Source organism: Hemicordylus capensis, chromosome 1, assembly GCF_027244095.1.
Source record: "Hemicordylus capensis ecotype Gifberg chromosome 1, rHemCap1.1.pri, whole genome shotgun sequence".
NCBI lineage: Eukaryota > Metazoa > Chordata > Lepidosauria > Squamata > Cordylidae > Hemicordylus > Hemicordylus capensis.
This window is the reverse complement of record NC_069657.1, coordinates 43,362,559-43,387,779: the sequence shown is the minus strand read 5'-3', so window position 1 is coordinate 43,387,779 and position 25,221 is coordinate 43,362,559. Positions and strand designations below refer to the sequence as shown.

General features: G+C 45.5%; 1 protein-coding gene across 2 annotated transcripts in view; it reads right to left on the bottom strand.

Moving 5' to 3' along the window:
- STON2 (stonin 2) overlaps window positions 1–25,221 on the bottom strand; it is a 103,273-nt gene that overhangs the window by 75,479 nt on the left and 2,573 nt on the right. Inside the window, exons 2-3 of one of the 2 annotated variants that reach the window (XM_053287673.1) lie at window positions 9,108–9,247; window positions 6,293–6,562 (exon numbers count right to left, since the gene is read on the bottom strand). In XM_053287673.1, coding sequence (XP_053143648.1) covers window positions 6,293–6,440 — 148 coding nt within the window. In that variant the 5' untranslated portion in view covers window positions 6,441–6,562; window positions 9,108–9,247. Of the gene's footprint in view, window positions 1–6,292; window positions 6,563–9,037; window positions 9,248–25,221 lie in introns of those variants that run through there. The other variant, XM_053287672.1, reaches the window with a different exon arrangement.

The window sequence follows — 25,221 nt, the reverse complement described above, 5'->3', positions numbered from 1 at the left end:
TTTTAGAAGCCTACAAGGGGAATAATTTGGTTAAAATTGGTGTGTGTGTGTGTGTGTGTGTGTGGGAGATGGAGTCAGGTAGGGCTTGTAGACTTCTTTAAGGCATTGTTCTTAAGTAACCCTTGCACTACAAGAGAGATGTTTCTGTGTGGTCCTGTCCAATGCCACACAATTAACATATTATGAAGATCCCCTTGTATGGTTAACAGTTATTTACCATGCTATTGTTGTCCCTTCCCAGGATCTCTGTCACATTGCACATTTTCATTGTTTTTACAACTATTATTATTATTTATTTACACAGTCAGACAGGTGTTAGTGACTGGTTTGTTTTATCCAGACATCGAGTCCTTCCCAAGCAGCTAGGATGGCTGAATTTTATTGTCAATGTTGTTGCTGTTATAGATATCGTTGCAGAATATAGGCTGTTCCCAGTAAAGTTGCTTTTTGTAATTGGCTGATGGTGATTTCTGTGGCCCCTATGGTGTTGAGGTGCTCTTCAAGTTGTTTTGGAATTGCACCTAGGGTGCCAATTACCACTGGGATTATTTTGGTCTTTTTCTGCCACAGCCTTTCAATTTCAATTTGTAGATCTTTGTATTTGGTGATTTTTTCTATTTCTTTTTCTTCCATTCTGCTATCCCCTGGTATTGCTATGTCAATTATTTTAACTTGTTTTTCTTTCTTAACTACAGTTATATCTGGTGTATTGTGTGGCAGATGTTTGTCTGTTTGTAGTCAGAACTAGTCCCATAATATTTTTGAATCTAAAAGTTTTCTTCAACTTTTTCAATTTTATGGTCCCACCAATTTTTGGATACAGGAAGCTTGTATTTTTTGCAGGTGTTCCAGTGTATCATCCCTGCTACCTTGTCATGCCTTTGTTTGTAGTCAGTCTGTGCGATCTTTTTACAACAGCTGATTAGTTGGTCCACTGTTTCATCTGCTTCTTAACAAAGGCGGCACTTACTGTTTGTTGCTGATTTTTCTACTTTTGCTCTTACTGTATTTGTTCTTAGTGCCTGTTCTTGTGCAGCCAGTATTAAACCCTCTGTTTCTTTCTTCAAGTTGCCATTCTTAAGCCATTGCCAGGTCTTGGTGATGTCTGATTTTCCACTGATATTGTGCAAATATTGACCATGCAGTGGCTTCTTTTTCCATTTTTCTGCTCGGTTCTTGACTTGTTCTTTCTTGTAGGCCTGCTTTGTTTCATTGGTGTTGAATAGTTTCACATTATTGACCATTTGAAGTGCATCTTCTTCACTGTCCTTGATATATTCTTCAAGGCCTCTATTCTCCTCCTCTCCTGTTTGATGGACTTACAGCATTCCTCTTCCACCTGAGCTGCGAGGGAGGTATAGCCTATCTACATCACTGCGGGGGTGCAGAGCATGATTGATGGTCATTATTTTCCTGGTCTTACGATCTAGCGTCTCAAGCTCTTCTTCTTCTTCTTCTTCTTAATTGAATTTATATACTGCCCTTCCAAAAATGGCTCAGGGCAGTTTGCATCAAAATAAAGCTATTTAAATCAATTAAAAACAAAACTATAAAAATAGCATAGAACTAATTATTTTATTTATGTATTTATTTTACATTTTATATCCCACTCTTCCTCCAAGGAGCCCAGAGCGGTGTACTACGTACTTAGGTTTTTCCTCACAACAACCCTGTGAAGTAGGTTAGGCTGAGAGAGAAGTGACTGGCCCAGAGTCACCCCAGCTAGTATCATGGCTGAATGGGGATTTGAACTCAGGTCTCCCCAGTCCTAGTCCAGCACTCTAGCCACTACACCACGCTGGCTAACAATTAACACATTTAAACAGTTAAAAACCCTAGATAACCAGGCTGAACATTTACAGCAATTAAAAACAATTTACATCAAATTAAGAACCCTGGGAGGCCAGGCCAAACAGACAGGTTTTAGGGGCTCTCCTGAAGGCCAGCAATGAATTCTGGTTAAGGATTTCTGCTGGGAGAGCATTCCACAGCCCTGGCACAGCTACAGAGAAGGCCCACCAGACAAACCAGCAGTAACTGGAGGCGGGCCTCCTCGGATGACCTTAACATGCTGTGGGGATCGTGTAGAAGAAGGCCCTCTCTAAAATAACTCGAATCTAAGCCATTCAGGGCTTTAAAGGTAATAACCAGCACTTTGTATTTTGCCTGGAAACATATCGGCAGCCAGTGCCGCTGCTTCAAAACAGGCATAATATGGTCTCTCCAGGTTGCCCTAGAGACCAATCTGGTTGCTGCATTGAACTGAAGTGTCTGAACTATGTACAAAGGCAGCCCCATGTAGAGCACATTGCAATAGTCAAGCCTGGCGATTACCTGCTGATGCACCACTGTTTTGATGTCATCCTCTTCAAGGAATGGGTGCAGCTGTTGAATCAGCCGGAGCTGACACAAAGCACTCCTGGCCATGGCCTCCACCTGAGATACCAGGGTGAAGCCTGAGTCCAGGAGTACTCCCAAAATGCACACCTGCTCCTTCTGGGGGAGTATAACCCCATCCAGCACAGGAAGATCTAACTCATCTCTCAGATTCTGAGCCCCTACAATGAGCACCTCCATCTTGCTTGGATTCAGCTTTGATTATCCCTCATCCAGCTCATTACTGCCTATAGCAGTAGCCACATTACTATGCTAAAGGGTGAGAGTCTGCTATGCCTTCCCATGTAATTGATTCCTTTTGACCCCCTGAGAGTGTGTGTGTGGTGGGGGGGGTGGTGGACAACTGGAAAGTCCTATGAAAGCACTGAGCCTGGGAGATGACTTCTTCAATCAACAGACTAGACAAGGGCCTAGCCACCGTGCCTTAAAGAACCATAGGAAGCCTGGTCTGTACAAGGCTCAATAAAATGTTTACCGCCTGCCTTTCTTTCATGATGAAACCCAACAGGTTGTACATTGGCAATCTCCTATCCAGGCTAGAGTTGCTAGCAATCCCAGAGCAGGCACTCCATATTTCTGGGGGAGAGCAGTGGTCCCATGTGGGATGCCATTTTCAACAGATCCTGCCAGCTCCAACTTCCAATCGCCTCCACACCAGTGTCTGCCAATCAGAAGCTCTCCCACACGGGCCGGCAGCCAAGCTACTCCTCACGAACATGATGATCAGCTGTTTGGCGGGCAAGCGGTGCTAACCGAGGCCTGACTTCTTGCCTGCCTCCTGTGTAACCACAAGCTCTCCTGTGCATGGGCAGCCAGGCTGCTTTTGCTGGCTGAGCTTTAAAGAGGCAGAGAGCACTGCACATCATGTGGGTCCTCTTTATTTATTTATCAATAATATTTTTACACCACCCAAAACTTACGTCTATGGGCAGTTTACAACAAGATTAAAAATAAAACATTAATTAAAAACAAAAAAAAAATTAAAAGCAGGAAATTTAAAACAATTTAAAATTTTAAAACAATATTCTAAAAACATTAAAACAATCAAAACAATATCAGTTAAAAGTCTGGGTGAAGAAATGCATCTTTAGAGACTTTTTAAAAGATGTCAGAGATGGGGAGGCTCTTATTTCACTAGGGAGTGCATTCCAAAGCCTCAGGGCAGCAACGGAGAAGGCCCATCCCTGAGCAGCCACCAGACGAGCTGGTGGCAAATGCAGACGGACCTCTCCTGATGATCTCAATGGGCGGTGGGGTTCATAACGAAGAAGACGTTCTCTTAAAAACCCAGGGCCCAAGCTGTTTAGGGCTTTATAGGTTATGACCAACACCTTGTATATTGCCTGGAAACATATTGGCAGCCAGTGTAACTCCTTCAATACGGGAGTAATATGGTCTCTCCTGGATGACCCAGAGACCAGCCTGGCTGCTGCATTCTGGACCAACTGTAGTTTCCAGACTATGTATAAGGGCAGCCCCACATAGAGCGCATTGCATTAATCTAGTCTGGAGGTTACCAGAAGATGTAGTACTGTTTTGAGGTCATCTGACTCAAGAAATGGAGATAGCTGGTGTATCAGCCGAAGCTGATAGAAGGCACTTATGGCCGCTGTCTCAACCTGGGACACCAAGGAGAGACTCAGATCCAGAAGCACCCCCAGACTGCGTACCTGTTCCTTCTGGGGAAGTGTGACCACATCCAGAACAGGCAGATCAAAATCGTCTCTCAAGTTCCAACCCCGCACAATGAGTACCTCCGTCTTATCTGGATTCAGTCTCAGTTTGTTATCCCTCATCCAGCCCATTACCGACTGACTCTTTGCTCCTTTTGAGGGACCATGCCGTTGTTCTGCTGCTGTTCTCCTACTGTGTTGAGTGCTGCCTGCCTGCTTCCAGGTAGTGGATGCACTGGTGCTATTATTGCCTGGCACTGAGAGTCTAGGAGATCCAGTCAGGGCTTTCATGTCTCTGAGGTAGGTAAATTAACTGTATGGGGGCGGAGGCAGGTACTGCTTGTATGCATACCTAGCTAGGGCAAATGAATTTGGGGAGTGTGTGTGTGTGGGGTGGGGGGGGGGGGTGACGACGACAATTAAGGCATGGTCTGCTGTGTTTGCCATACCTATAATTTGGTAGAATATGACAACAGCACTATATGAGTTTTTCTTCCTGCAGCTGGTATTGAGAAGCATCCTGCTTCTGAGGCCTATAGCCACCAGATTATTAATAGACTTGATAAGAACACAGCACAATTATAGCACAGGAATAAGGTTGCCACATTCGTTGGGGAAAATTTATGGGTGTTCACAAGGAGACTGGTGGAGAAGAGAACGTAAGTACAAATCCCTTCCTCATATTCTTGGTAAAGGCTACATGGACAGTAGATATCATATACTTGGGAAAGGCTACTTGGACACTTGTGGAATTCTCTGCCATGAGATGTGATGATAGCCAACAACCTGGATGGCTTTAAGAGGGGTTTGGATAACTTCATGGAGGAGAGGTCTATTGATGGCTACTAGTCGGAGGGCTACAGGCCACCTCCAGTCTCAGGGGTGGGGTGCCTCTGGGTACCAGTTGCAGGGGAGTAACAGCAGGAGAGAAGGCATGCCCTCAACGCCTGCCTGTGGCTTCCAGCAGCATCTGGTGGGCCACTGTGCGAAACGGGATGCTGGACTAGACGGGCTTTGGGCCTGATCCTGCAGGGCTCTTCTTATGAGTTAGATTTGACGATACAGGTGGACAATCTATACATGGATTTGTTATCTGCAGCTATGTGTATCCACGATCGGTTAATTGACACCCAACTCATTATACGCGGGGGGGGGGAAGAGAAGCAAAAAAGGGGTTAATTTCATGTATCTGTGGTTTAGAGACAGACAGAAATGATCTCAAAGGTCATTCCCGGCCACCATTTTGTGACTCATTTAGTTTAAAAAACTAGTTTTAATTGTAACTTTTAATCTGTTTTTCATTAGTTTTTTATTTTAGTGTAAACCGCTCTGAGCCACTTTAGGAAGGGTGGAATATAAATCAAACCAACAAACTTTCCCGCCCTGTGGGGGAAAAAAGGAGAAGAATGTAGACTCCTGGTGGGGGTGCGCATTGCTGGATAGCTGGAGGCCTGCAGAGGATGGCAGGACAATTTATTTTGCCATTTAAAACACTTTTGGGCCTTTCTCCCCATGATTTTCGACCTTCCAGGAATCTAACCCTGCAATTCCCCATAGGCACAATGACTCGTTATCTGCAATTTCATTACTCGTGGTTGTAGGCAAGGAATGGAACCCCCATGAATAACGAGGGATGCCTGTAATCAGTCCACCTGTTCATTTCTAGCATTTCCCCCCCAAAGGTTCTTACACTGCTTTAGAACTGCAGTAAGAGAATCCCCACTCTTTGCTTCTTGGCAGAAGCAGTCCTACTGTTTCTCCCCCTTCCCCACAAGAGGAAGAGGTTGTGTAGTTACAATAATCAAAGGGAGCAAAAATAAGATCAAATCCCTAAGTAAAGAACCAGGTAACGTCTTTTACTCATTATGCTGAAGTGAGTTTACCATTGGCCACGAAGGTGAGAATAACCTCAAGCAGTATGCCGATTACCCCTGCATCCTGCTCCCCACGACACCCCCCAACTTGTGTCCCTTATTCGGGCAATGGAACGTTGGCAACCCTGATCTAGGCACTGATCCAGATCCAGACCTGCTTAGCTTTAACAAGTTTCTTGCACCATGTGCCTTCAAAACACACAAGCCCTCAAACTGTGCTAGCAGAGGAAATGCAGACATTAGCTTTCTACTGTCCCTCAATATCAATTAAACTAAACATGCATTAGCTGGGACAGAAGATCAGTATTAGTGTAGCTTGTTACTACTCCTTTAATATAGGATTCCAACCTGTATGTGTCTGCTCTGGTGAAGTGCTGGTCCAGGGCTCATCTTCAAACTGGACCCATGTGCTGAAGGATGAAGATCGATCCAGTTTTGGAGATGGATGGTTTTCAAGCAAACTTGCTGGTGCAGGGTTCTCAGCTGCTTTGACCATTGCATCTCCCAGGTCAGCTTGTGCAAGAGTCTGAAGTTCTCCATCCAGATTTTGGATACCTTCAGCTTCAGAGGAAGTGTCAGAGGAGGAAAGAAACCTTTCAAGAGGTTCTTCAGAGTGACCTACAAAAAGCACAAAGTAGAAGGGAGCAATGTAGCATCACACTCAGTGGTTTGGTTTGGGTTTTTTCACACTGCTGTTTTTATTTTCTCAAAGGGTTTGTAAAGTTTTAATTTCACAGGGCATTTAGTTTTGGGTGTCTCTATTTTGGGGTGGAGCAACATGTAATAAGTGTGGGGCTGCCACCGAAAATGACAGCCGCACATGGAGTTTTTAACCTCCCCCTTTGTAATGCAATTATAATTTGTCCCAATTAGGGATGTGCATGGTCCGGAGCGGTCTGGACCGGCACCGAAGGGGCGTCTCCCTTTAAGGGCGGGGGGGGTAGAACTTACCCCTTCCGCCGCTCTTCCCCCTCCAGCGCCTGTATTTTCTGTAGGAATTGGGGTGGCAGGATACCTCCCCGCCGCCTCTCCTGCCTCCTCAATGCCGCCTCCAGGACGGGGTGGGCGCGCGCGCGGCTTCGTTTTGCAAAGATCCTGTTGCTGCCGAGGGACTCACGGTTTCAAAAGTAATTACTGCTGCCAATGGTATTAAACCCGAACAGAAGCCGGCACAGGTCTCCGCTCCGGCGCCTCTCCGCCCGGCAGCTCCCCCATCCTGAGCCGCCGCCACCGCCCAGCAGCCACTGAAAACAACTCCGCCAGGGAGTACTCGCCGACGCGCCGCGGCGCCCAGGCAACCCTCACTTCCGGCTTCCATGCGACTTCCCCCCCACATACAGCATGGCTGCCTTCATTCTGCCACGCTGTATGTGGGGGGGGGGGAGTCACATGGAAGCCAGAAGTGAGGGTTGCCTGGGCACCGCGGCGCGTCGGCGAGTACTCCCTGGCGGAGCTGTTTTCAGTGGCTGCTGGGCGGTGGCGGCGGCTCAGGATGGGGGAGCTGCCGGGCGGAGAGGCGCCGGAGCGGAGACCTGCGCCGGCTTCTGTTCGGGTTTAATACCATTGGCAGCAGTAATTACTTTTGAAACCGTGAGTCCCTCGGCAGCAACAGGATCTTTGCAAAACGAAGCCGCGCGCGCGCCCACCCCGTCCTGGAGGCGGCATTGAGGAGGCAGGAGAGGCGGCGGGGAGGTATCCTGCCACCCCAATTCCTACAGAAAATACAGGCGCTGGAGGGGGAAGAGCGGCGGGAGGGGTAAATTCTACCCCCCCGCCCTTAGAGGAACCCCCTCCACCCGAACCGAACTGGCCAGTTCCGGACAGTTTGGAGGCCTTTCCAATGGCCTCCAAACCGGTTCGGACTCATCCCTAGTCCCAATGCCTTGAAGTCACCCACCACCACTCGAGGTGTTTGCTTCACCTTGCCTCATGAACGGGCAGCCCCTGCATCATACTGACCATTCCCTGTTCCTGGCAGTCAGTAATATGGTGGTGGGGTGGAGAAATGCATTTCACAGTAACAGCAGGTCATGGGGTAAAGTTGAATTAGAAAGGGGAGAACTTAGCACAAGCCAACTAGGTTTCAGCACCAGTACCACATTTTTATAGCCTGTAGTTCTGGTGGGTGAGACCAGAAGGAGCTGTAGAATGGGAAATAACTCAATGATTCTTTTAGCCCAACCTTCATTTCAACACGGTCCAGCACATTTCTATGTCACTGAACTTTACTGTGCTGCTAAGTTGTGTGAAGGATGATGGTTAATCTTCCATTTTGTTGCTTGTTTTGCATTATGAATTAAGTTGCTTATGTTCTAAAATGGCTGCCTGTTCCCCCTTGTGTGTAGGGATGTGCATGGAACCAATCTGGCTGGTTTGAATCCAAACTGGATTCGAACTGATTCAGCCCTGTGTCTGGTCCAACCATTGAACTGGGCCGAACTGGTTTGGGGGATATACTTGTAAAGGGGGATCCGGTGAGGAGGTAAGTGCTGGCCAAGTAAGCAGCTTACTCACTCACTTTCTGCCCCCCTTATCGTGCTGGACCGGTTCACCCAAACTGGGCCTGGTTCGGTCCATGATCAACTGGCCCCAGTTCGAGGCAAACTGTTTTGGCAAAAAGTGTTTGTGCACACCCCTAACTGTATGTTCTAAGGTCAAAAGTTCAACATTTCTGTTAAACTGTTCTGTCTAGAAATTGGGAAAAAAAATTCTGGTTTTTGTTAGTTCTGATTTGAGAACCCCACAAAAGTGACTGGAGTTACATGTAGGGCCCTCTAGTAGGAGTCACTCCCCCATGACAACTGCAGGTATAGGGAATTTCCCTACATGCCAGGAACTCACTAATAATTTTAGTAGAGGCTTCTTGGTACAGCATGAATTCTTAAGCTCAAAATCCCACAGAGGGATGCAGCCATGGGTCTGCCCCTTCACTGGAATGAATGGAGGAATCCCCACATGTAAGAGCTGTCTATGCGCACTGCAGCCCACAGGGGGATCTGGATTGGGACAAAATAGTGCATTGTTACTTTTGAGTAACTTATTTATTGTGATACAGGGGAGCAACAGCCTACTTCATAGATGGAAGGAATTTACCCTCGGAGGCAACTGGTAGGAGCAGCCCATCATTAAAGGAGACCCACTCAGACTGCTGGGAAGCAATTACGTTGGCCAGGGACGTCATGCTTGCTTCAGGTTGCTATTCATCTTCAAACCACCAGTGAATAGTCTGGTCTGAATGAGAGTCAGTTGAGAACAGACACTCCAGTTGCTGCAAAGTTCTTTCCAGTCCTTCAGACACAGCAGCTGTCGGGAAGAAGAGTATGTAGATATATGACTCAAGATATATGAAGAAGAGTATGTAGAAGAAGAGTATGTAGATATATGACTCAAATTATCTCCAGGCTATTGAAGATGGGGTGTGGGGATGTCCTCTGGGGGGCATGCAAATACAGAGGGAGAGTTTTATTTTTCTTGCGTTTTTTTTAAAGTAAGTATAGTCGGGGGGCCCACTAGAACAGGCCCCCTTGGATTCCCTGGTGGTTAAGTGGCTGGCTCAGCTCATGAGCTCGCAGTCTGTGGATGAGGATAGTGCCCTTGGGCTCAGGCATATTCCCATTAGACTGGTCCTCTCATGAGATTGTTTGTCAGCCCACTGGGCAGTAAGCTCCTTACAGCAGCTTTGCGATGGCTCTGGCCAGAGCACTCTGCCAGGGCCTCCCCTCACTACATCTCCTCTGGTCATGGTGGGACAGACCCCCGCCATGCACAGTTCTCTCTAATTTTCCCCCTCTGTGTGCAGAATAAGTTTTGTTCTGGGTGGCAGTATCAAAGCAGTGTGTGCGCATGTGCATTCTGAGTGGGAACTTCCTGATTCAGCCTGAGCGGGATGTAAAATTAACTGAACAGTCTAAAAAAGAAAAAAGAAAACCTGTGAGCGGATGCACACGTACACACCTTAGAGGGAACACTGGTGCCATGCCTGGCAGCAGCATGGCACCTAGGTAGGTTTGGAGCCTGGACATAAAAGCCTTTGGAGTCCCTGCCCCCCAACCAGTGTTCTCTCTAATTTTTTCCATCTCTGGCCAGAGCGCTCTGCCAGGGCCTCCCCTCACTACATCTCCTCTGGTCATGGTGGGACAGACCCCCGCCATGCACAGTTCTCTCTAATTGTTTCCATCTGTGTGCAGAATGAATTTTGTTCTGGGTGGCAGTTTCAAGGCAGTGTGCACACACATGCATTCAGAGTGGGACCTTATTGATTCAACTTGAGCGGGATCTAAAATTAACTGAGTGGACTAAAAAAAATAAATCTGTGAGCGGATGCACATGCGCACATCTTAAAGGGAACAATGCCCAGGCCCGCCCCCCGGCAAGTTAAGCATCATTTTTTAACACGTAGGTTCTTGAGGGCACATTACAGACAGAACAGACTAAAGAGAATTGGGGGGGGGGGTCAGGGGGTGTGGAGGCCCTGGACCTCAGCCCTGAAGTCCAGGGGTAAGAGCACCTCTGCCTGGCAGAAGCGCCGCTGGCATCGTGGGGCATTTAAAGGGCTTTTGATACGCTTCCCCTACCAAGGCCGGGCACTCTGAAAATGCACGATCGTGCTCGTCATGCCCCGCTGGAGATCGTAGCCAATCGCAGCTGAGCTGATGACACGGCGACACTTTGCCCACAGTCTGGCCGCTGAGCTGGCTGGGAGGCCGGGTGGCAGGGAGGGGCTCACCTCTCTCTCTACTCCAGTCAGGATAACAGCAATTAGTTGTATAGCTGCGGCGCAAATTAGAATTGGGGATTTTAACTCCAGTTAGTGCTAAATACAGTTAAACTGTACGTGTGAACCAGGCCAGACGATTGGTTCACCTAGCTCAGTAGTTGGCAGCAACTCTCCCGCATCACAGATAAGAGTCATTCCTAGACCGACTTGGAGATTCCGGGGAATTGAACCTTGGACCTTCTGCATGCAAATCAGGAGCAGCCCTCCCCCTAATCTAGTTCCTTGTAACTAGATTAGAGGGAGCATAGTGTAGTGGTTAGAGTGCTGGACTAGGACCGGGGAGACCCAAGTGCAAATCCCCATTCAGCCATGGGACTTGCTGGGTGACTCTGGGCCAGTCGCTTCTCTCTCAGCCTAACCTACTTATCAGGGTTGTTGTGAGGAGAAACTTAAGTATGTAGTACACTGCTCTGGGCTCCTTCAAGGAAGAGCGGGATATTTTAAAAAAATGTAACAACAAAAACCTTGCTGCATTACCTACAAATAGTGATTGTGAAATGCATACTATCCTACCACTTCTCTTAAAGTTTCCACACTGGTTGCTAAAAGTATGCACGTGCTGCTGGCATACTCTCCTCTCCTAAAGTCTGCAATACTTTATATTGTATTGAGAGTAACTGGCCCTACCCACCCTAGCCCAGTACCTCCAGTGACTGTTGCTGGTGTCATGTTTCTTTTAAGCATGTGAGCCCTTTGGGGACAGGATTCCATCTTTGTTATTTCTCTGTGTAAACCACCCTGAGCCATTTTTGGAAGGGCAGTATAGAAATCGAATGAATGAATGAATAAATAAATACTTGCATTTAATATACTGCTGCGTACATGAGTTACCATTAAACCATCCCCATTTAGAGAATACAGTATATATAGTCAGAATTGCTTAGCACTATGCATTCCCCCACTCCCGTTGCCAGTTCAGGTCACTGGCTGCCATCAGATGGAGCAGGGAACTATCCAGTGCAATTATGTCATGTTACACACTATGTAAAGCCAGTGGCTAATGGCCACTTCCTGGGAAACAACATGAGACACAGAACAGCAGCAGTTCTGTCTCTTTTAACATCTACAGGCCCTAAGGTCTATGGGCAGGGCTGGCGGGCCATTATTCCAGCAACTCATCACTGTTTAGAATGTGGAGAACCTTCAAGGCCTCTCAATGTGAGGGCCAAATTAGACTTGATGGAGAGATCCATGAACAGCCACTCTCACTTTTGCAGAAAGTTTTAAATCAGCTGGCGGTGCGGGGGAGGGGTGATCTTAACCCACACAATTTTCTCTAGTTAAAATTGACTCCCTGGCTGCTATTTCCCACACAGGAGGAAGCATTTTCTTGTGGGTGATCTGTCTGTAGAACAGATCACCTGCAAGTGGCCTGTATACTCCTGTGAACTGGAAACTGTATCAGCTGGAAAGACAGGATTCCATCCTGGACCGTTACAAGCTGCACAAGAGGCAGCTGGTGCAGCTTTCCCAAGCATGGAGATACAGCAATAGAGAAAGCTATCTGTGTTGAATTCCTGCCTGTCATACCGCCTTTAAGAGCACACAAGACACTGCCATAAGAAGGTAGCAACCCTAGGATGGGGGGGGGGGCTGCTGCATGGCACTGAAAACAGCTTCTGGGACTGCTGAACCCTGGCTCAAATTAAGCACTGCTGGCAGTCCCCTGCCTCTCACCCCACCCCTAATCCACCCCTATCTTCTCTCTTTATACAACTTCCTTGTTCCTGCCAAGGAAATGAGTTGGCAAGACTTCTTCACATTTGTGAAGTGTGAATAGATCACCCTCCTCCCATGAAAGCTTTATGTTGCTGTGAAATATAGTAAGTTAAAAAAGATGGTTTAAGTTAAATACAAACATTGTTTTAAGTAAGCAAGTTAGTTATAGTGACCTTATTTCAAGGACACTTAAGGTCATGGGTTGGTGTGTTCTATTTGGTTTTGCCCTCGAGACAGGGAGGGAGAGGCTGACCTCAATATTTTGTTGTTTTTCCCACCTGACCAATTGGACTGTTCTTTTGGCCGACTTAAATATATCTGTAACTTGAGTAATTTTTAAATAGCAGAGCACTGGCCTCTCCTCAGTCTCACAGAGAACGTCCTAAAGGAAATCTGAAAAGGGCAGGAAATGAAGAAGCAGAACACTTTATCTAGAGTTTAACATGCTTGAGGAGGCAAGGAGAATGCCTTTTAAAAAAAACAATATTTAAGTGTCCAAGTAAACAGGAAGATGATTACTAATGTAAAATTGTTTTTCAATGTTTAGCTCTCATCACTCCCTTTCTACTCCCATAGAACACTGTCATTATACACATCCCTCACACAACTTAAGTGGATTTATCAACATATTCTGCAGCACTTGGGCAAGGTTGCATGCTAGAGCTGTATTCATTCAGCATTCCTAATAACTTTCAGGCTATAGAAAGCAGTTGTCATGACTGGAGAGACAGCATTTAAGTTGTATGCTTCATGTGTAATGTTTAAGTAAGGGTTGACTACACTGAACATACAGCCCTTTGTGCTGAAGTCGCTTAATGGAGCAGTAACTAACCACAACACTGACTCATAATAGGTGTCCAATATGCAACTCCAGTAGTCCAATGAATCACAGTACTCATGCAACAACTCATAGGGTTGGGTGATCGAGTCTCAACACCACAAATGAGGGATTTCTCTTCCCTTTTTCCAGTGCTGGAGTCAACCAAATCCCAGGGCTCACCAAACAGCAGATATCAGCACTACAAGGCTGGGTATCCCTCTTATCCCCTCAGAAATAGTCCAAGATATGTTGGTGCCTGAAGCAGAATATTCAGATGCTGTCCCCACTCCACAGAGAGAATAAGAATATCATTGTTCTACCACTGTAGTCTAGAGCATCATATGGCTAACCTGAGGGAGCAAGTTAAGGATATATTTAAAGGATAACACATTTTAGCAATAGCAATAGCAATAGCACTTACATTTATATACCGCTCTATAGCCGGAGCTCTCTAAGCGGTTTACAATGATTTAGCATATTGCCCCCAACATTCTGGGTACTCATTTTACCGACCTCGGAAGGATGGAAGGCTGAGTCAACCTTGAGCCCCTGGTCAGGATCGAACTTGCAACCTTCTGGTTACAAAGCGGCAGTTTTACCACTGCGCCACCATTTTCCATTTAGCTTATTGACAATTTGTCACCTTTTAACAATGGCACAAGTTTACTACCTGAGGTGAACTGCCTATGAGCTTGCCCATTCATTAAGAGAGTTGCTCCGCTCCAAGTACCCACACATTTGGAGATGGTTATTATTAAGAATATTTATATACTCTTTTTCAGCAAAAGGCTCAAAGTGAGTTATTGCAAGAGCAATGAAAAAGTATGAGAAAGTGGTTGCCTATCCCAAATGGCCTCACAATCCAAAAAAGAAACACTAGGGAGACATCAGCAACAGCCACTGTAGACACAAGGGCCGAGTAGGGGTGGTTGCTCTCCCTCTGCTGAAAATAAGAAAGCCACCACTTTGCCTCTGCTCAGTTAAAAGAGGACTAGGTGGGTGGTGACTGAGGATGGGATTATTCGGTGGTGGCAGCCAACTATGGAACACCCAGCATATAAACAAACATTCAGGCCTTTCTATTTTAGCCTTTAGGCACTACTGAAAACAGTTTTGTTTATTCAGGCTTTTAATAAATATGTTCTCAGTTGCTGGTTTATTGGCCTGTTGAGCATGGAAAACAAATGAAAAGCCTCTACACTGAATGAAAGCCTCTTCTTCTTTTAAATCCAAGGAGATTTGAGAAGGGCAAACAAACATCAGATGTTCACGTGCAGGGGTGGATTAACACATAGGCAAGGCAGTCACTTGCCTACGGCAGCAAATTATGGGAGGCAGCAAATTTGGGGTTTGGGGGCAAGTTAAATCTTAAAAAAAAAAAAAAAATCAACCACCACTGCATGGTGGGAATGGTACTGAAGATGGGAGGCAGATGGCAGAGAACAGGCACTTTAGGTGAGGGGAGACTGAGGCGGGGAGGCGGAGGCAGCGGCAAGAACTCCTTCCCTGAGCCTGGCTGCCGTCCAAATGACAGGCTGCCAGGCTGTTTTTGGTTCATTTGGGGGCTCTCTGTGCATGTGCTTCAAATGGCCCAACTGAAAAAAGGTGTTTTTTAAAAAAGATTTAACTTGCCCCCGACTACCCTGCAAGCCCTCAAGCAGGGACAGCAAATCTTTTTGACCTACAGGCGGCAAAAAGATTAATCCACCCCATTCATGCCACATTGCAAGTATGAATTCTGGCATCTTTAAGTGCCCATACACAAGGTTTGGGGAACAATGATGGTTCATAGTTATAGGTACAGGGGTATTTAAGGATGCTCAACTTTTACTTGTGCTTTATGCATTTGCTGTGGGAAATGCTGGTGTACATGCACTAAATATAATTGCCATGTAAAACACAAAGTTACATTTAGTTTTCTGTGGTTCTAATTCATCCGGCACAGTATGACAGTCAATGGTCATCTGGCACAGTAAATCCTACAGAATGTGTTTAGCTGTAGAAATGCAAACCAAGGTTTGCGCTATTGCAAGTAAAGCAACATACCTGTGGTAAATAAGGTAGGACCCTGTGGCTTGCTGTTGTAAAGCCTTCTCAAAGTTATTCAGTAGTCATATAAAAGATATTACTGCTAAGCTAATGGAACACATACTAGACCAGAGGTTATCAGACTGGACAACCAGTGGTTCACAAGCTCCACCCAAGTAGTCAGAAAAAAGGTTCCAGAGCAGTTGAGGCTCTCTCCCACTCACTTGCACTTGAATTTTTATTCTATACAAGTTATGCACTTTTATTTGTAGAACAAAAGTGTATTAAGTGGTCTGCCCAGACTCTAAGCAGTTTTCAAGTGGTCTGCACAAACATACACAAAAAAGAGAATCTCTGTTCATAAAACCATTATTTGGATGCAACAAAAGAGGCTGTTGAGAGTTTACTGTGCTGTCACCAAGGCTCAAGATTATACGATACCAACTGCAACAGGATGGAGAGAGGAGATCTGGCACAGGTCAGATACACCTGATGGTGAACTCTGGCCCACAAAAAATGTGTTGGTATTTAAAGTACCACAAGACTCTCTTGTTGCATTTTCATTGTCTTTGAGAACCAAGATAAAGTAACATTCTATAACACCTGAAGGGGGGTTTAACCAGATATTGTAGCACAAGCAAAACAAGCTTTTTTTCTGCCTTGTGATTGTTTTTAATGAAAGGCGGTATATAAATTTAACAATAAATAAAAATATTTTTTTAAAAAAAGAATAGGATCAAAACATTCCTTCACAGCAAGCAATTTTCTCTGGTGAAATAGGCTCAAACATATTCAAAGAAACTCAGTTGGTTGGACCATTTAACATTAAATTCTTACAGATAGCATCAACTGGAAACATTACTCATTCAGTCCCAGTGTTTAACATTGACACTACATTATTTAGGTGTGCAAAGTATTTCCTCATTACATAACCGCACTGCAAATGAAAAGATGAGCTTCATAGCTGCTTACCCTGCAATGCACAGTAGGTTTGCCAAGACTCAAACAAGGTTTCCTTCCATGCCATACATCACCACTGCCAATAGGATTCTGTAGATCTACAGACATAAGAAGCTGCCTTATACCAAGTCAGATCTTTGGTCCATCTAGCTTAGTATTGCCCGAGTTGATTGGCAGCAACTTTTCAGGGATTCCAGACAGGGGTATTGCCTAGCCCTGCATGGAGATGAGGGCTTGAACTTGGGACCCTCTGCATGCAAAGCATATGCTGTACCACTGAGGGTACAGTTCCACCCCAGCAGGGGCTTAGCTATGGGAGAGGGGGTCCATGTTTGCCCACCTCTCCATTGGTCCCTTGGAGTGAGGGAGATAATGAAGCAAATAGGGAAGGGTGGAGCTGAGGCCCTCAGGCACTGGCGACCCCAGATTCTTTGAACCCATTCATTCAATTATAGCTACACCCCTGCACCCCAACCTACATGCCATATCTCCTTATTAAGATAGTTCTAAACAGGAGCAGAGGGAGGCCAGTGGCGGCCCAGGTTCTGCCGTTGCCACAGCCCTCCTAACCCCGCCCCCTGCGTCTGACATTAGACACGTTTAGCCACGCCCACTACATCTGACGTCAGACACAGGAGTGCGGTTTAGCTCCCAAAGGGAGAGTCTCTCCGGCCATGCTGTGAATGCAGCGCTGGCCGATTTAACTCCCAAACAGGATCACGAAGCCCCGTTTGGGAACTAAACCACACCCCCCCGCGTCTGACGTTAGATGCGGGGTGTGTGTGTCAGGGCTGAGAGACGCAGCCCCTGAGGGGCAGTGGGCCTGAGTTCTTTTAACCCATCCACTCAATGGTGGCTCCACCCCTGGTTCTAAACCAAGCTCTGGATTACATAGGGCCTGAGTACATAGGCTATTCATATGGAACATTGCAATAATAGAAGCAGTCATCAACCAAATTGGTCTATCTAGCTCAGTATTATCTATACCGACTGGTAGTGGCTCTCCAAGGTTACAGGCAGGAGTCTCTCCCAGCTCCATCTGGAGATGCCAGGGAACAAGCCTGGGGCCTAGAGGCTCTTCCACTGAGCTATGACCCCATCCCCTAAGGGCAATATCTTATAGCACTCACATGTAGTCTCCCATGATCCAAATGAAAGCCAAGGTAGACCCTGCTTAGCAAAGGAAGCAATTCATGCTTGCTACCACAAGAACAGCTCTCCTTCTAAGGCATGATGCAAGAGAGAAACGTGCACCCACATTCTTTTGCTTAGTCTCTTGGGAGTTAAAACTCTCCTCCCTTTGGTGGAAACTCTGTCTACTTTTTTGATTGGTAAATTAGGTACCAAGTGATACAGCCTAGTTTCCACCTTTACTAGAGAAGGAATTGTATATCATGACATTACATATTGTAATATCTAGACATTACACAGTGATATCTACATGTAAAGCAAGAGGCTGCCATTTGTCCCTGAATTGCTGCAAGTAACTCATATAATTAGGAAGCCAGTGGGGACATAGATTCAAAGTGTCCTTCCAGACTAATGATCTCACTAGTCTCTCCCTCACTGGCAATACTATTGGTATTCTTCCAGTGACTCGCCCTTTCATTTTTCATTTAAATCTCAAAAGAAAATCACTTCCTTTATACTAGGCCCGAGTATTTCTTCTGCAAGTGGGGGGGAAAGCCAGTTCTAGCAGTAAGCAGAGGAAAGAGCACAATTCCTCCCACACTCAAAGTTCCCCCGCCATCTCTGATGGCAAATAGCATAACTATACAAGATTCTATCTGTCGCATGCACATGCACACACACACACACACACACACACACACACACACACACACCCCACTGCATTTTACAAAATTTGGTTAGCTGAAAGGTACCTCACACTTCACAACCTGTCTGAGGGAAGCCTTTGAACCAAAGTGAGTCAGGAAGGTGGGGCAGGGGAATCTAGTTCACTGTTATATAATCAATCCAACCATACCAGTCTTTGATCTAAAATTCTATCTCAAGAATGAAAAATAGTCATAATGATTCTTATTTACAGGAACCAAAGTTTCTGAGATCAGGAGTTACAGGTGACTATTTCACCACACATCTGCAGCTGATCAATGTAAAAAAAGAAGTCCTTCCTTCTACTTGGCAAGGTAATTCTAATGATGGAACCACCTCAACGAGGCAAATATTCATACAATATTCACTGTTGCAAATTAACATGATATATATCTGCCAACCAGTGTTCCCTCTAAGAGGGTTTCCCAGATGTTGACTACAACTCCCAGAATCCCCAGCTAAAGACCACTGCAGCTGGGGATGCTGAGAGTTGTAGTGAACATCATCAGGAAATCCCTGTCGGAGGAAACACCTGCCAACATGTCCCTATGTTCCCATTCACCTGAATGGGAACATAGGGACATGTTGGCAGGTATGTTTTAGGATGCCTTAGTCAGAGTGGGGTGGGAGACCAACTGCATTCTTCCCAGCAACAAGATAGTGCTGCTTTGAGGGCTGCAGGAAGGTCATTTCCCCACAACTGAAGCGCTACCTTGAGGAAAGGTGTTTGGGTCCCACAGAAGTGATAACTATCTAGTTATTGCACTAACAAAGATGTCTAGAAAGGCCCTGTGTGTACATCTTCTGATGCACCACTTTGAAAAGTGAGCACTGGGGCACGAAGTGATTTTGTCAGCCATATACATGCAGGAGCCTTCAAGAAGTGACCGGCCCAAGAATATTGTTTATTGGGAGGGGGGATATTTTGCTGAGAGCATTTGTGAGGTGTTGCCTAGCAACAGGGGAGGGCAGGCCTGGATGGCTCCCTGTGGGGAATACAGGTGAAACTCGGAAAATTGGAATATCGTGCAAAAGTCCATTAATTTCAGTAATGCAAATTAAAAGGTGAAACTGATATATGAGACAGACGCATTACATGCAAAGCGAGATAAGTCAAGCCTTAATTTGTTATAATTGTGATGATCATGGTGTACAGCTCATGAAAACCCCAAATCCACAATCTCAGAAAATTAGAATATTACATGGAACCAAGAAGACAAGGATTGAAGAATAGAACAATATGGGACCTCTGAAAAGTATACAGTGTACTGTGCTTGATTGGCCAGCAAACTTGCCTGACCTGACCCCATAGAGAATCTATGGGGCATTGCCAAGAGAAGGATGAGAGACATGAGACCAAACAATGCGGAAGAGCTGCATTGCCGCTAATGAAGCATCCTGGTCTTCCATAATACCTCATCAGTGCCACAGGCTGATAGCATCCATGCCACGCCGCATTGAGGCAGTAATTGCTGCAAAAGGGGCCCAAACCAAGTACTGAATACATATGCATGCTTATACTTTTCAGAGGTCCGATATTGTTCTATTCTTCAATCCTTGTCTTCTTGGTTCCATGTAATATTCTAATTTTCTGAGATTGTGGATTTGGGGTTTTCATGAGCTGTACACCATGATCATCACAATTATAACAAATTAAGGCTTGACTTATCTCGCTTTGCATGTAATGCGTCTGTCTCATATATCAGTTTCACCTTTTAATTTGCATTACTGAAATTAATGGACTTTTGCACGATATTCTAATTTTCTGAGTTTCACCTGTAGAAGGAGCTGTGAAAGGGCTGGTAAAGACAAAGGAGAGTTTCTAGCCTACTTTCCAGAAGGCTCATGAGATCACCCTGCATTCTGTGTGTCTGTGTGTGTCCCGTCCCCACCCCATCAACTTTGCAATGCTTGAGCCAATATGAACCAAATCGGGTACAGTTGTAGGGATACCTCAGTGGTGTTTGTGATGATGTCATCCACCCTGATCCAAGATGGCAGACACGTACACTTTTTGAAGTGCCAGTAGGCTAACGTGAACTGCTTAACCGATCTGAACCAAATTTGCTACAGCTGTAGGAACACATAGAATGCCCTAATGGCGTGGTGTGTGATGATGTCATCCACCCCAGTTCAAAATAGCAGCCACATGGACATCTGAGGTGCAAGTGATCTAACTTGTAAACCTTTATTTCAATCAAATTTAGTCCAGTTGTAGAGATCGTGGAAGGAAAGTAGGCAGATTAGTTCTTACTAGAACAACTTATTTTTCTTTTCTTGGGAGAACTGTGGAGAAGTCTGATGAGAGGGCACCTTTCTATGCGAAATGAGGTGGTGCTAAGGAGCTGCCATCTTGCCTGGACTGTCAAGACTGCACCTGCAGAGCAGCTGTCAGCAATCTGATTCCCAGCCCCTCATTGCTTGGAAGGACCACTGCTACTCAGAGCCCCGGAAGGAAAAGGCTATGCATTCCAGGACTAGAGTACACCTACTAGGATTACATTTCCTACCTCAGATAGTTCCAGAAGGAGAAAGTGTGAACATTCTCACCTTGCAGCATGCAACTACTAACAGTATGGCCCTGAGAAGCAAAGAGATATTTCTCCCCACACCTTGTTTATGGGAGGGGTTTTGGAGATCTGGGCTAGCATTAGTAGACACTTCAAGTTATCATCCCTTTTCTCCTTATTTTTTCCACATAATGCAAAATTTAGGAAATTCACTGCTGCCAAGTGTGTGATATTCATGAGCTTAGGGCCAAACTAGACATGTGCCTATATATGCTTTGAGACATGCCTTCCAGTGAAGAGGCCTCTATTTTCACCAGAACAGCTGTGCGGCCCTGATCCTGATTAAGACCACCATGTGCAGGGGAAGATCACTTTGTGCAATCCCTCCAAGATTGGCCTGGAGTCACCAGGGATTGGCATCTATCTCTGGGAGACTACTGAAAAGCAACCCCCAGGAATAGCTTGGGAAGATTAGCAGGAAAGGAAGATTAGCTCTTCCTCCTCACATGATTTTCCTCCTGAAAAGTCACCCCCACAATGGCTATTGTAATGTACTTGAAGAGCACTTGGATGCTACAACTGGTTCAAAATGCTGCAGTCAGATTGCTGATGATCATGAGGGCCTTGTGATCGGTACATGCTGCTCCAACCCTTGCACAAATTTAACTGGCTTCCCATCCATTTCCAGATTCAATTCAAGGTGCTGGTTACTCCCTTTAAAGCCCTATAAAGTCTGGATTCTGGGTATCAAGAACCACCTTTTGCCAAGTGATTCAACCTTCAAATCTACTGCGAGGGCTCTGCTCAGTGTGCCATCACTTGCCAAGGCTCAGTTGAGATGTCCAAGCCAGAAACTTCTCTGTAATTGTTACCAGCTTTTGGAACTCATTCCCACAGGAGATTTAGAGAGGGCACTTGCTCTAAGTCAGCATTTTTTAAAAAATTCCAAAAAGATTTGCAGGGAAAATAGAATTAATCAGAGACTTTCATGCCACATTGCAAGTATGGATTCTGGCAGAAGCACTCTTACCCCTGGACTTCCAGATGGAAGTCCAGGGCCACCATACCCACTGAGGGCCCCCAAATCCTCTTCAGTCTGTCCTGGGTGATATGGTCACTGTACCGGCCCGTGCTGTGCATGGCATGACTGTGACCTGTGCTGGGCAACTGAGCATGACCTCTGCTTTAACTACAGAGGGGGGAGTGAGGAAATTAATTTGTGGGATGGGAATATGTTGAGCGTTGAAATGTTTCTACTAATGCATATTTGCATAAATATACCTGTTTTCTATTCTTACATTCTTGTGAGTTCAGTTGCTGTTTGTGCCCTCAAGAATTCATGTGTTAAGAATACTGCATGTGCCGTGTGTGTGTGTGTGTGTGTGTGTGTGTGAGAGAGAGAGAGAGAGAGAGAGGTTTAACTTTGAGTAGGGAAGGGTGGCTCCAAAGGCTTCTAGGTCCGGGCTCTGAAGTTACCTAGGTGCAACTCTGGATTCTGGCATCCTTAAGTGCCCACACAGATGTATTGTTTTAAATAGACTGTTTAATTGCTTTTCGGGCCAAAATGATAAAGGGCAAGGTAGAAATGAAACATAAACAACTGCAGCAAAGAGACGTTCCTGGGGAGCAGCAAGGATTTTTGACAAGAAAAATATCATCAGAACATTATCTAAGGGCACATTATACAGCCATCTTGCTGAAGTTAAGGAGGTCTTGGTGTGGTCAATGCCTAGATGGTAGACCCATGTACACCACCTTTGAGGATAGGGCTGTAGCTCAGTGGGAGAGCATCTGCTTTGCATGCAGAATGTCCCAAACTAAATCCCTTGCATCTCCAGGTAGGGCTGGGAAAGACTCCTGACTGAAACCTTGGAGATGCCGCTATCAGTTAATATAAACACAAAGCTAGATGGACCAATGGTCTGACTCAATATAAAGCAGCTTCCTATACTACCTTTCAAAAAATATTAATTGCAAAGTGATTTTCCTCGAAAAAAAGAATACCACCCTCTCCCCAAAGGGTTCACAATCCAAAAAGAAACACAAGGTAGACACTAGCAAGAACAATTGGAGGGGAGCCATACTGTGAGAAAGAGCTAATCACCTCCTCCCTATGGTCCTGATCAGCATTAGACCCCTGACAGACGTGTTTAATGAAATAAAGAAGCATTTATAGAGCAAAAGCATAGTCTTGTTTTAATTTTTGTGTGAACCGCCTTTGAGCTGTTTTAATGAAAAGCGGTATACAAGTTCAACAATAAATAAATAAAGCAAGCAAGAACACCTTTAGTTTAATCCTTAGATGCCTTCAACACAGATTTAGATAAATTCATGGAGCTTTTATCTATCAGTGGCTGTTAAACAGAGGCAATATACCACTGAATATCAGTTACATAAGAACAGCCTTGCTGGATCAGGCCCATGACCCATCTAGTCCAGCATCCTGTTTCACAGTGGCCCACCAGATGCCACTGGAAGCCTACAGCAGGAGCTGAGGGCATGCCCTCTCTCCGGCTGTTACTCCCCTGCAACTGGTACTCAGAGGCATCCTGCCTTTGAGGCTGGACTGGAGGTGGCCTATAGCCCTCAGAGTAGCAGCCATTGATAGACTTCTCCTCCATGAAGTTATCCAAATCTCTCTTAAAGGCATCCAGGTCGTTGGCTGTCACCACATCTTGTGGCAAAAAATTCCACAAGTTGATTGTGCGTTTTGTGAAAAAGTACTTCTGTTTGCTGGTCCTAGATTTCCTGGCAATCAATTTAATAGGATGACCCCTGGTTCTAGTGTTATGGGAGAGGGAGAAGAATTTCTCTCTATCCACTTTCTCCACACCATGCATGATTTTATAAACCTCTATCATGTCTCCCCACAGTCGTTTTTTTCTAAACTAAATAGCCCCAGGTGTTGTAGCCTTGCCTCATAAGGAAGGTGCTCTAGTCCCCTGATCATCTTGGTTGCCCTCTTCTGCACCTTTTCCAGTTCCACAATGTCCTTTTTTAGATGTGGTGACCAGAATTATACGCAGTACTCCAGGTGTGGCCGCACCATAGTTTTGTATAAGGGCATTATAATATTAGAAAGTTTTATTTTCAGTCCTCTTCCTAATGATCCCTAGCATGGAATTGGTCTTTTTCACAGCTGCCGCACATTGAGTCGACACTCTCAACGAGCTGTCCACCACAACCCCAAGATCCCTCTCCTGGTCAGTCACTGACAGCTCATATCTGCGTATATTTGAAGTTGGGGTTTTTCATCCCAATGTGCATCACTTTACACTTGCCAACATTGAACAGCATTTGCCATCTTGTCGCCCACTCCTCCAGTTTGGAGAGATCCTTTTGGAGCTCCTCACAATCTGTTTTGGATTTCACTACCCAAAAGAGTTTGGTATCATCTGCAAATTTGGCCACCTCGCTGCTTCTAGATCATTTATGAATAAATTAAAAAGCACCAGTCCCAGTACAGATCCCTGGGGGACCCCACTTCTTACTTCCCTCCATTGTGAAAACTCTCCATTTATACCTACCCTCTGTTTCCTGTCTTTCAACCAATCAGCAATCCACCCATGCACTTGTCCCCTTATTCCATGACTTCGAAGTTTTCTCAGGAGTCTTTGATGAGGAACTTTGTCAAAAGCTTTTTGGAAGTCCAGGTATACTATGTCAACTGGATCACCAGGATTTACCTTTGCAGAAGCCATGATGGTTCTCTCCCAGCAGGGCCTGTTCTTCTATGTGCTTTACAATTTTATCCTTGAGGATGCTTTCCATCAATTTGCCTGGAACGGACGTTAAGCTAACCAGCCTGTAATTTTCCAGATTGCCCCTGGATCCCATTTTGAAAATCAGTGTTACCTTTGCTACTTTCCAGTCCTCCGGTACAGAGCCTAATTGCAGGGATAAGTTATATATTTTAGCAAGGAGGCCGGCAATTTCACATTTGAGTTCTTTGAGGACTCTAGGATGGATCCGTCCTGCCCTGGTGATTTGCTAGTTTTCAGTTTTTCCAGACAGTTTAGATCATCTCTTGTCACTGCTATCTGACTCAGTTCTTTAGCCTCCATCCTTAAAAAGCCTGGTTCAGGAACAGGTATATGCTCAGTATCCTCTGCCGTGAAGATGGACGCAAAGAACTCATTTAGCTTCTCTGCAGCCTCCATATCCTCCTTAATAATCCCTTCCACTCCCTTATTGTCTAATGGTCCAACCCCCTCCCTGGTAGGTTTCTTGCATCTGATGTATTTAAAGAAGTTTTTGTTATTCCCCTTGATACTTTTGGCTAAATGTTCCTCAAACTCTCTTTTTGCCTCCCTTATTGTCACCTTGCATTTCTTTTGCCAGAGTTTGTGTTCCTTTCTGTTCTCTTCATTTGGACAGGCCTTCCAATTTCAGAAGGAAGTCTGCTTCCCTTTTATGGCTTCCTTGACAGTACCTGTTAGCCATGCTGGCATCCTCCTGGACTTAGTGGTACCTTTCCTCCTTTTGGGTATACAGTATAATGGGGCTTCTAGAATTGTGGTTTTGAGTAAACTCCATGCACTCTGGAGCGAAGTCACTCTCCTGATTTTCCCTTTCAGCTTTCTTTTCACCATACTCCTTATTTTGGAGATGTTTCCTCTTCTGAAAT